This window comes from Ornithorhynchus anatinus, chromosome 13, assembly GCF_004115215.2.
Source record: "Ornithorhynchus anatinus isolate Pmale09 chromosome 13, mOrnAna1.pri.v4, whole genome shotgun sequence".
In the NCBI taxonomy this organism is placed as follows: domain Eukaryota; kingdom Metazoa; phylum Chordata; class Mammalia; order Monotremata; family Ornithorhynchidae; genus Ornithorhynchus; species Ornithorhynchus anatinus.
Window position 1 is genome coordinate 32,790,447 of NC_041740.1, and position 12,579 is coordinate 32,803,025.

Sequence of the window (12,579 nt, forward strand, 5' to 3'; positions counted from 1 at the left end):
GACCCTGTATGGACCCCAGCGCTTAGAACAGTGTAAGCGCTTAACAAAAACTAACATTCTCATTTTCCCTCTGTCCTTCCCACCTGCAGCGGGGCATCCCCCGCCCCTTTCGGCGCCAGCCCCGCCCCCTGGGGCTCTGACCACGCCCCTTGGGCCCCCCGCCCCGCCCCCTTCGACTTCGACCACGCCCCATCGGGCTCCAGCCCCGCCCTCCCACCACTGGCCACGCCTCCCGACCCCCCTCCGACCAATCCCGTGCTTGACCCCGCCCCCCCACCCCCCCTCCGACCCATCCCGTCCCCGCCCCCGCCCCCTTCGCCGCCCGCCCCGCCCCTCCGGCCTCGACCCCGCCCCCTCCGGGGCGTCACGTGGTGAGAAGGGGGCGGGCGCGGCCTTAAAGGGCCCGCTCGGGGCGGGCGGCGGGGGAGACGCCTCTGCCGCCTCGGTTCCCCCGGGGGCGCCGCCTCGGCCATGCGGCCCTCCGTGCTGCCGGCGCTGCTGCCGGCGCTGCTGTGCCTGGCCCCGGGTCCCGGCCCCGGCCCCGGCCCCGGCCCCGGCCCCGGCTTGGGCTGCCAGCTGCCGTCCGACTGGCGGCCGCTGAGCGAGGGCTGCCGGGCGGAGCTGGCGGAGATCATCGTGTACGCGCGGGTGCTGGCGCTGCACCGGGAGATGGACGGCCTCTACAACCACCTGCCCTGGCACTACGAGGCCCCCGACCCCGCCGACCCCCGCGCCCTCTTCTACTCGGCCGAGGTGGAGATGCTGTGCGACCAGGCGTGGGGCAGCATGCTGGAGGTGCCCGCCGGCTCCCGCCTCAACCTCACCGGCCTGGGCTACTTCTCCTGCCACTCGCACACCGTGGTGCAGGACTACGCTTACTTCTTCTTCCTCAGGTGAGACCCACCGAGCCCGGCCCGACCCGCTCAGAGTCACTCAGCTGATAATGTTGGTGTGTGTTAAGCGCCCGCTGGGTGCAGAGTCGAAGCGCGGGGGGGGGAGGGAGAGACGGGGTCATGGGGTGGTCCCTCGTGGGGCTCCCCGTCTTCATCCCCCTTTTACAGAGGAGGGAACTCACGCTCCGAGAAGTAAAGTCACCTGCCCAAAGTCGCACAGCTGAGAATAATGTTGGTGTTTGTCAAGCGCTTATTATGTGCAGAGCACTGTTCTAAGCGCTGGGGGAGAGACAGCGTCATCAGGTTGTCCCTCGTGGGGCTCCCCGTCTTCATCCCCCTTTTACAGAGGAGGCCCAGAGAGGTGAAGTGACTTTCATTCATTCATTCATTCAATAGTATTTATTGAGCGCTTACTATGTGCAGAGCACTGTACTAAGCGCTTGGGATGAACAAGTCGGCAACAGATAGAGACAGTCCCTGCCGTTTGACGGGCTTACGGTCTAATCGGGGGAGACGGACACAGTCACACAGCTGACAAGTGGCAGAGTCGAGATTCGAACCCATGACCTTTGACTCCCAAGTCCGGCCTCTTTCCACCGTGCCACGCTGCTTGTGGTGTTTGTAAAGCGCCTTACTATGTGCTAAGCACTGTCCTAAGCGCTGGGGTAGATACAGGGTGATCGGGTTGTCCCACGTGAGGCTCACAGTCTTCATCCCCTTTTACAGAGGAGGGAACTGAGGCTCCGAGAAGTGAAGTGACCTGCCCGAGGTCACACAGCTGAGAAGTGGCGGAGTCGGGATTAGAACCCACGATCTCTGACTCCTAAGCCCAGACTCTTTCCACTAAGCCACGCTGCTTCACCTGTCTGCTGGGTGACCTTGGGCAAGTCGCTTACTCCGTGCCAAGCACTGTTCTAAGCGCTGGGGTAATAATAATAATAATAATAATAATGATGTTGGTATCTGTTAAGCGCTTACTATGTGCCGAGCACTGTTCTAAGCGCTGGGGTAGACACCGGGGAATCAGGTTGTCCCACGTGGGGCTCACAGTCTTCATCCCCATTTTACGGATGAGGTAACTGAGGCTCCGAGAAGTGAAGTGACTTGCCCACAGTCACACAGCTGGCAAGTGGCCGAGCCGGGATTCGAACCCATGACCTCTGACTCCAAAGCCCGTGCTCTTTCCACTGAGCCACGTGGGGTAATAATGATGGTATTTAAGCACTCATTATGTGCCAAGCACTGTTCTACGCACTGGGACAATAATAATAATGAGGGCATTTGTTAAGCGCTTACTAGGTAGCAAGCACTGTTTCATGCACCGGTACAAGGGAATCAGGTTATCCCACGTGGGATTCACAGTCTTAATCCCTATTTTACAGGTGAGGTTACGGAAGCACAGACAAGTGAAGTGGCTTGCCCAAGGTCACACAGCAGACAAGTGGTGGAGCTGGGATTAGAACCCACGTCCTTTGCCTCCTAGGCTCGTGCTCTTTCCACTAAGCCACCCTAGTGTTTCGAACAGTGCCTGATGCGTAATATGCTCCAGGCTATGAGCCCGTCCTTTAGACTGTGAGATTGGTTGCGGGCAGGGATTGTCACTATTGTACTTTTCCGAGCGCTTAGCTTCATACACAGTAAGCACTTAATAAATACGACTGAAGGAATGAACACATACTCTAAAAAAGTGACTGAGGGTATTTCTTGACCGTTGATTCTTTGCGGAAGCCTGGTTTAAGTGTTTGGGAGAGTACAGTACAGTTACTAAGTACGATGTCTCCGAGGCTATCGGTCAGGTCGTGACGTTTTGAGAATTGTTCGTGTAAATGAGGCAAGCTTGTGTTCCGAGCAGTTCTTTCCCCTGATAAGGATGCCAAGAGATTTTCTGTTTGAACAAACTTAGCAGTGCAACGAAGAACTTTTTTATATTACTCGGGACTCTCAAAGTACTTAACAACTGAGACTGCAACCAATCTGATTATCTTGTTTCTGCCTCGGGCTTGGCGTAGAGTAAGCACTTTACAAAGAGTAGTCATAAGAGTACTACTATTATTATTTGATTCTTCAGCTCTACTCTCACAATTGAGAATTCACACGGTCTATTGGAAAAAGCTGTGGGCTGGTAGTCAGAAAACCTCGGTTCTAATCCCAGCTCTTCCACTTGCCAGCTATGTGACCTTGGTTAAATCACTTGTCATGTTTGGGCCTCAGTTTCCCCTTCTGTAAATGAGCATTAAATAACTCTCCCTTTCAAACTGTGACCCCGTATGGGACAGATACTGTGTTTTGATCTGCTTACTTTGTATCTACCCAGCATTTGCTTTGTGCTGTGCACACAGTAAGCACTCAATTAATACCACTGTATGAAAGTAAACAGTTAACAGAACCCACCCCTGGGCCATGAGGTAGCTGGCTTCAAAGGTATCGGTCTTGAGCACTGTCTTGGGCACCTAATTATCAAGATTCATATTTTCCTGCAAGCAACAGGGTTCTAGTCATCTTTGACTTTGTGCATTAACGGCTGGCAGAAACACCGTACGTTACCGGGTTATTCAAAGCAACTGTTCTGGGATGTGATGGTGACACCAGACTCTGATGGGGTTATAAAGTTAATAATAATAATAATGTTGGTATTTGTTAAGCGCTTACTATGTGCCGAGCACTGTTCTAAGCACTGGGGGCGATACAGGGTAATCAGGTCGTCCCACGTGAGGCTCACAGTTAATCCCCATTTTACAGATGAGGTCACTGAGGCACAGAGAAGTTAAGTGACTTGCCCACAGTCACACAGCTGACAAGTGGCAGAGCCGGGAGTCGAACTCATGACCTCTGACTCCGAAGCCCAGGCTCTTTTCCACTGAGCCATGCTGTTTCCCCTGTTCTCTCCAAGCACTGCTTCCCACGAAGGGGAAGTATGTTTGGGTAGCATTTTTGGCCGGTTTGGGACTGTGCAGTTTTGTGGCCATCAAAGCCAGTACTGCTTCCAGGATCAGAATCCACATTCATCAAATTGGGAGAGCACGATGCAGAGCAAAGTTATTTATTTATGGGGATCTGTTAAGCCCTTACTACATGCCAAGGGCTGTTCTAAGCACTGGAGTAGATACAAGTTAATCAGGCTGGATACTGTCCCTGTTTCACATGAGGCTCACAATCTAAATAGGAGGGAGAACAGGTACTCAGTCCTCATTTTACAGTTATTAGGTGAAACCGTTTTGGAAAACTTAGGTATTAGTTGAGCTTGGAAAAGAGCCAAACTTGAAGATGTTATGTTAGGCAGACTTCTCTTTAAGTTTAAAGACAACACTGTTGATTGGTTGTGAATGGTTTTTCATTCATTCAGTCGTATTTATGGAGCACTTACTATGTGCAGAGCACTGTACTGAGTGCTTAGAAAGATCACCTGTGCTTATGAGAATACAGTGGCGCACTCTTTCTGATCCCTTGCCATTTGGGGTGAATGTTGCTCAGACACAATTGGTTAAGAGGGGTGAGGCATGTTGAACCCTAAGCACTAGTGGTGATGGTTTGCTCCTGAGTCACCCACATTCCCACCTGGTCCCCGTCTTGCCAGGGGCATGCATTGAGAGAGGGATGTTAGAGAGAAGGGATCCATTCTGTGCTCTCAAAACTTTAGACTTCAAGGCAATATAGGTTTCCACAAATTGACTACAGCCCCCTTATTTAGGTTGTTTCTTAGTGCCCTGGATTTCAGCTCCTCGCCAGCACCGAGAAGGTAAAAAATGCCCCAAAGCAGAGTTCATAAACTCTGCACCATTTTCCATATACAGAACAAGTCCGTATGACTAAGTTTAGAAATCAGTGTGTTGTGGCTTGCTCTGGCTTGAATTGTTTAGCAAGACTAAAGTTCCTGAGACGGGTCTAGCTGGCCCAGTGGGAAAACCCTATTCTCCTTTTTAATTTTTTTGTTTATTTTTGTTATATGATTCCAGTTATGAAACACCCAGCAACAAAGCATCCTTTTTCCAAAAGAATAACATTCAGCAGATATCATTTGTCCCCTTCATACTGCAAGATGCAGTTTGATACTGTTTTGAGCAAACTCACCATACCATTATTCATTCAGTCATATATATTGAGCACTTAAATGCATGCAGAGCACTGTACTAAGTGCTTGGGAGAGTACAATACAACAATAAACAGACACATTCTCTGTCCACAATGAGCTTACGGTCTGGGGGGTTAGGGGAGAAGACAGACATTTAATATAAATAAATAAATTTCAGAGATGTACATAAGTAGAGGAAGTTAGTGCAGTGAATAGTACAGTGAGTTAAACACTGGACTCTCCTCTGCCAGTAGTAGTAATACTAATACTAAGTGCTTACTGTGTGCAAAGCTCTACACGAAGCCCCGGGAAATAATACACAGTTGGGAATTACAGTCTCCATCCCTTAGGCAGTTTACAATCTAAGTGTAAGTGGGAAGAAAGGATTGGAGAGACCCATGTCAGGAGTGATAAAATAGTAAAACAACCGATAGGCAAAATGTCATTTAACTGTGGGAGGCAGATTCTGTTTCTTGTGGATTCTGAGATTCAGGGAGCTAAAGATCTGTCTGGCCCCGTTCACAGTTGGAAGTAACATGGAAGTAACCTAGATAATGGGTTCTTTAAAGTAGTATCCTGGTCAGGGATTAAACTGTGATTTCCAGTCCTTTTCCCGTCCCCCTGCTCTCAGTGTTTCCTGTCGCTACAACTAACTCGTCATACCTGGCCAGGAAACATAAGATGAATGGATGGAGTCTTATCTGAGGCCTTTCAGTTTAAAATGACTCATTTTAGTACATGCCATCCAAAGTCTCACCCTTCCACCTCAATGGGGCGGGTTGGGGGGATTGAAGCAGGTAGAAGAAGGGGTTGGATCATCGATGGTAAAAGTTTTTCTGATTGAAGAAGTACCTGGGGTATTTTGCATGGTGGACCAGCTCAGAGGAATCCCCAAAACTACTAGCTGAAAATAGCTAATGGGGAATGAAGATGAAAGGGAACTAAGGCAACTGCTAAGTCAAGGCCCCAAGACACTCTGCGGTGGTCCCTCTGGCCATAATGGGTTTTGTATTCTGACTTCTTCATACCCTTTGCAGTGGAAAAGCATGGCCTAGTCGAAGGAGCAGGAGCCTGGGAGCCTGAGGACCTAGGTTCTAATCCTCCTCTGCATTTGTTTGCTGTGTGACCTTAGACAAAACACGTGGCTTCTCTGTGCCTCAGTTGCATCATCTGTAAAGTGGAGACTAAAACTGTGAGTGCCAAGTGGGACATGGATTGTATCCAACCTGATTGTCTCTTATGTACCCCAGTGCTGTGCCAGTACAGTGCCTGGCACATAGTAAGTGCTTAACGAATACCATTAGGAAAAAAAAAGTTGCAACCCTGTTCGTGACTTTTGCTCCTGGTACACTATATCCCTGAGGGAGCATCACTGACAAGAATAAGAGACTGCTAGTGGGGCCGCTCAAATCAGTTGCACCAAAATAAATTCCTTCGTGCTGTTTCTCAGTCACAAAGTCTTTGTAATTTGATTGTGGTTACCTGAAGTTTTCAATGGGAGTTTCAACTGTCTCTAATGTAGTTTTACTGAAATTCCTCATTGATAACCCTCCAGGATGGATTCATCCAAAGCATAGCAGAGAACCCTACTGAGAATATGGTTTATTAGATGGTGAGCTCCTTGTGGGCAGGGCTGGGATCGATTCTTTTCTTTTTTTAATGGTATTTAAGCCAGGCACTGTACTAAGTCCTGGGTAATAATCCAAGATAATCAGGTGGAACAGAGTCCCTCTCCCATGTGGGACTCAGTCTCAATCTCCATTTTACAGATGAGGCAGTAACTGAGGCACAGAGAAGTGATTTGCCCACGCAGTCAAATGGTGGAGGTGGGATCAGAATCCAGTCTTTGACTCGTGGGGTTGGGCTCTTTTCACCAGGTCACACTGCTTCCCACAGTTTCTCTATTCCCCAGCACCTAGAACAATGTTCTCCACCCTGAAGAGGGGAGGAGGGAGACCCAGTAAGTACCTATTGATGAGTTGACTGGCCTGACCACCCCTGTCTCTTCGCTAATAAAAACGATCCATGTTGCTTTGGTGGGGATGGGAGTCAGGGGACTCAACCCTGGAAGGTCTCATAGCAGAGCTCTACTCACCTTGCTGGGTTGTTTGTTTGTTTCAGGATGGATGAAAATTATAACCTCCTGCCCCATGGTGTCAATTTCCAGGATGCCATCTTTCCAGACACACAAGAGAACAGAAGGATGTTTTCCAGTCTCTTTCAGTTTTCCAACTGCTCTCAGGAGGAGCAACTCATAACTTTCACCAGTGACTGGGAGATCCAAGAAGACAATAGGGTAAGAACCCTCCCTATCTCCCCTCCATGGGTCATGGGTCTACCAAATGGTAAAGAAGACAGGTTGCATCACCGAGTCACAATACATAGGTTTAATCCCTTGAGGGGAAGCGGGCAACAAGATAATTCACCTTCTGTTTTCCGAGGTGATGCTTCCTAAAACTACTTTTCCCAAAGGAGGTCTTGGATCCTTCTGGGATATCCCATGGGAGAGAGAGAGAGAGAGAGAGAGACCTCAAAATGTGTCCCTAAGAGAAGAGATCAAGACCTGGAGACTGAGGATAATAGTAGCATTTATTGAGCGATCACTTGATGTGTTGCACTGTACAAGGTCCTTGGGAAAGACAGGGTAACAAAGTAACACTTTCCCTGTCCATAAGAAACTTACACTCTAAAGGGAGAGGCAAATATTTACCCCTAGAGGGGGAAGTGGAGGGGCAGGAAGAAGCTGCTAGAGATTAGAGATTGTAGGAGGTATTGAAGTAGAAAAGTAGTGACTGTTAGCTATTTGGGATTTTGTGTTAAAAGGTAAAAACCCTGGGCTGTGGAGTTTGCAGAGAGATAATAATGAAATCCTGGCCATGAAAGGATCCTTTATACTAAAGGGGTTCCCCAGAACATAGTTGGATACCACAGTTTGGGGATTAAAGCCAGTGGCTTTGCCACAGATGTATAGATTTTGTGTGTGTATTATACAAAATCTATTATATATATATATACACACACACATATATATGTATATGTATAGATAGATCTATAGATGGATGAACATATATGTGCAACAGGGAGACAACCAACGGTGGAGTTTACTTGTGTATAAGTAGCTCCCAAGGTAGCAGAGCAGAATACTGATTGGTCTATCTGCAAAAAGGCCCACGTCATCCACAACTCCATACTAAATTAGCAGCACCTCGTAGGAGTTTATGGGAAGCTTCTCCTTCTGGATCAGTGTCTGTCACAACAAAACCAGGCTCTTCCTAACCACCTTAAAAAGGAACTTGGAAAATGCCAAAGTAAATCATGAAGGTTATATTGTAATCATTGAATACCCCTCCCCTTCCTCACACCCCTCATCCCAAAATACCCATGGAGCATCTGCCTCAATCATTAGCATCAGAGTCATGGAGCTATTAACTTTTTTTTGAAATCAGAGTTTTCTTTCCTTTTATAAAACTGAAAAACTTTCTGAGAAAAATAGACACAGTGCTACTTCCTGGGCAGCCCTTAGGTACGATTTCCTGTTCCTTGATCTGAATGCTTTGGGATTGTATTGATTCTGGACTTAACACAGTGCAGTGCATCCCATTGGGCACTCAGTAAATGCTAGTACTCCTGCTGCTCTGGTGGCGTTTGGGTTGGTGGATGTTCGTCTTCACGAATGATGCTACAAAAATGACTGTCTTGATCCCATATTGCTGTCTTGGTGCTTTATGTGCTTTGGGTATCTTATACCTTACTCAAGATTTAGTATTAAGACGAGCCCAATGTAAGCCATTATTTTCCTCAGAACATTGAGGCTAAACCTTGCTTGGGAGAAGGTGGTAAACCTTGCCTGAAGACAAGAGCTGTATTTTTTCTCATCTGCTGTCAAGGTCATTCATTGTCTGTCTCCCTACAGCCCCACTTTGTCAGAGTAAAGGAAATGTAAAGTAGTGGGTCTGTTTTCTTCCAAGGAACAGCAAGAGTTTCACCAAACAGGAATACTCAAATCTAGTGCTCCCCAGTGAGTCATGGTAAAAGATGGAACTTTGAGTAAGTTCCATGTCTGCATTACGTACCGTATCTTGGATTGTTAATTCTGGATGGACATCAGAGTCCGCTCCATTGACTCTGCTGTGAGTTTCATTCCACTCTGCCAGGGTGGTACCCTCTCCCCGCACCCACCTACCCTAAGCCCAGCACAGATTCCCATACGCCTTTTGATATTCCTATCCTGGTACCGAAGGAGTTCATGCAAGCCTGAGAGTGAGCTCCATTTCGGAGACTTAAAAAGTTTCTGTGGGAAAGCTTTTCAGGATGAACCCAGTGGGAGATATGTCCTGCCCTGACTCTGAGCTGCCTAACTCTCCGACATCAGCCATGACTTTCCTTTTCTAAGCCATCTCTGAGTGGCCCCACCTGAATCCCGGCTAATAGAAACCCAGTCTCACTTTCAAAACCTGCCAAGATATCAGCGGCGTTGCTAAGCGTAAGCCATCCTTTCCTCCTCCAGTGTCATGGTGTTAATGGGACGTTGGGGGATATCTTTGGCGAGTCCTAGTGTACTCCAGATTTATTGGCCGGTTCCTCTCCAGCTGCGCCAAGAACATTTTCTTTCTTCTTTTCTCCCCTGCTGGAATAAGAGTCAAAACAGAAGTACTGCATACCTTTTGGCTGGGAAGCACACTTGCTGAAAACAAGGCCTAGACTGACGTCCAAAAGGGAAAGATATACCTCAGCCGTGTTGTCAGTCCTCACTGGATATTAAAGATAAGATGAGGGATTGGGAAATTTCTTTAACCAGTGCAGGTCTCTTGGCTGTCAGTCTCACTGGGCTCTGCCCCATTTGTTGAGGGAGGTCTATTCTCCAGAAACCTCTGGGGTCAAAGGGCAGCCCGTAGAACTGGGCATCGAGACTCTGGAATATGGAGAGTGAGCTGAGAGTAGCTTGAACCAGAGTAAGCTCTTCATCGATCAGTCAATCAATGGTGGTGGATAGCCAGTGTTGGCTTCTGTTCAATCAGTTAATCAGCAGTATTCGTGGAGTGCTCACTGTTTGCAGAGCACTGTGCTGAGCATTTAGGAGAGTAGAGTAGTGTAAGTAGACCTGATTCCTGCCCTCACCGAGCAGACAAGTCAGAGGAGACAGACACTAAAAGGAATTACAGGTAGAAGAAGCAGCTGAGTGTGAAGATGTATATTTAAATGCTGTGGGGGTGCGGTGAGAAGAAGCAGCGTGGCTTAGTGGAAAGAGCATGGGTTTAGGAGTTCTAATCCCGACTCCACCACTTGTCTGCTGGGTGACCTTAGGCAAGTCACTTAACTTCTCTGTGCCTCAGCTATCTCATCTGTAAAATATGAATTAAGACTGTGAGCCCCCTGTGGGACAACCTGATTACCTTGTATCTACCCCAGTGCATAGAACAGTGCTTGGCACATAGTAAGCGCTTAACAAATACCATTATTATTATTGTTACCCAACTGCTTAGTAGAGGAGGACCGAAGTGCATAAGTGATGCAGTAGGAAGGGAAAATAGGATGGAGGCAGAGATGAGTAATCAGGGAAGATTTCCTGGAGGAGATGTGATTCTTAGTTGGGCTTTGAAATAGGAGAGACTGGTGGTCTGTCAGAAGATGGAGGGAGTTCCAGACAGGAGGAAGGATGTGAGTAAGGGGATAATAATAATAATTATGGTGTTTTAGTACATATTTTAGTACTTAACACTGAACTAAGCACTGGGGTGATGGCAAGAGAGACGACAGCAAGGCACAGTGAGTAGGCTAGTAGTAGAGGAATGAAATTGGTCAGAACGGAAGGTTAAATAGCTTGCAGTCTGGGATGCTCACAGAGGCAAAATGCCATTTTGACCACTGGGCGTTTTAGGGAAACAGAATGAATCACCTAGCAGAGAGGGCTAAATTATTTGACTCTCCATCATCCCTCCAGGACAAGTCTGCTGGTGCTTTCTGGGAACCTGAGACAACACCTTGTTGCCGGTTTTACTTTTTGTTTTAGAGTTGCAGGGCTAGATGGCACCTTTAGAAGACATCTGGCCCATTCCCCTCTCTCTAGGTAGACTTGGCTACGCTCTCAACCCAGAAAGATAAAGATCTTTATCGGGAAGGGAACATATCTCCCAACTCTCCCAAGTGCTTAGTACATTGTTCAGCATACAATAAGTGCTCAGTAAATACTGCTTGGTTGATAAATTTCTGCCCCATTCTCAAAGATCTCCCAGGGAAAGAGCTTCCTCGGATAAACCTCAGTAAACCTCTTTCCCTTGGTTAACTGGTTGAAATGAAATTGGTGTTTCCCACCACTGGGCTGTCCCTGGGAATTGCCTCAGCTTGGTGCTGTTGCTTCCTGTTCGTTTTTTTGTTGCTTGTTTGTTTTTAAAACCTGTCAACGCCAGACGTCTGACCGGGCTCAAGCACAGTGCAATTTGGTCAGGAGTCCACTGACTGCTGAGCCAGCTTGAACAAAACCTAGTTATATCCTAGTGCTTAGAACAGTGCTTGGCACATAGTAATCACTTAACAAATACCATCATTATTATTGCCTTTGTGTTCATGAGGCATGCCTCTGAAGTGGGGTCTAATAATAATAATAATTACTATAAGGCGGTATTTAAGTGCTTTCTTTATGCCCGGCACTGTACTAAGCACTGGGATCCCCAGACCTTGCAAGGGAAGTAAAGTATGAGCAACACAGGACAAACTGGAAGAGCTAGTAAGTTGAGTCTCACAAGTCATTAGCCATATCAGGATAATAAAAATTGCATTTGTGAAGCACTAATCTGCATAACTGGAGGTGATATAATACAGCCAGATCAAGACACAGTCCCTGATCCCACAGGGCTCACCAGTCCAAAAAAAAAAAACAACCCGCCTGGTATTTAACCCCATTTTACAGTTATGAAAACTGAGGCACAGATAAATGAAGTGACTTATCCCAGCTCACACAGCAGGTAAGTGGCAGAGACGGGATTAGAACCCAGGTCTCCCAACACCTAGTCTTGTGCTTTTTCCAAAAGGCCTGCTGCTTCCAATGACAATTCCACTTTTTGTCCAAGAGCCAGGGGAAATTATCCCATCTGATCTCCCTGTGGACATCCTCAACTGGTGCCAGGTTCTCCTGGGCAGGAGAGAATAACTCCAGCCCTGCTCTGGCCCTAAGGCAGGACTGGTCATCCGACTGACGCTCATGGTGGTTTGACAGAGTGGTGTGCTGCTTTCTTGGAAACCATCATATTCCCTTGGACAAAAGACCACATGTGGCTGGGGGGCCAGAAAGCAGAGCTTTCCCCTGCATTTCCCAGAAACTTGGCATTGGGGCAGCCCCAAGGGACTCTGCCGAGCCCTCAGATGTGGCACTTTTCTGGTCTTTGTCATTGTGTCAGCTCTGCCAGGGCACCGTGTGTGGCCGGATGCCCCTCAAAGGACGTAGGCAGCTCATATGGTCCCAGGGTGCTCTGGGGTGGGGGACACACACCATAGTTCGCAGAGCTGGATCAAGTTCAGCTTCTTGCCTTGACTTTTTTTTTTTAAAACCCTTTCTCCCTGCCCCCCAACACCGCCCCTTGCCCCCACCCACACACACATACTCTCTCTCTCTTTCTCTCT

The 12,579-nt window shown here is 47.9% G+C and overlaps 1 protein-coding gene across 1 annotated transcript in view; it reads left to right on the forward strand.

Annotated features, from left to right (window-relative positions):
* Positions 1-427: 427 nt before the first annotated feature.
* The window catches only part of CCDC3 (coiled-coil domain containing 3), a 34,990-nt gene continuing 22,838 nt past the window's right edge, over positions 428-12,579 (forward strand). Inside the window, exons 1-2 of the mRNA XM_001515666.5 lie at positions 428-893; positions 7,084-7,258. Of these exons, the coding sequence (XP_001515716.2) occupies positions 472-893; positions 7,084-7,258 (597 nt within the window). The 5' untranslated portion in view covers positions 428-471. The remainder of the gene's footprint in view (positions 894-7,083; positions 7,259-12,579) is intronic.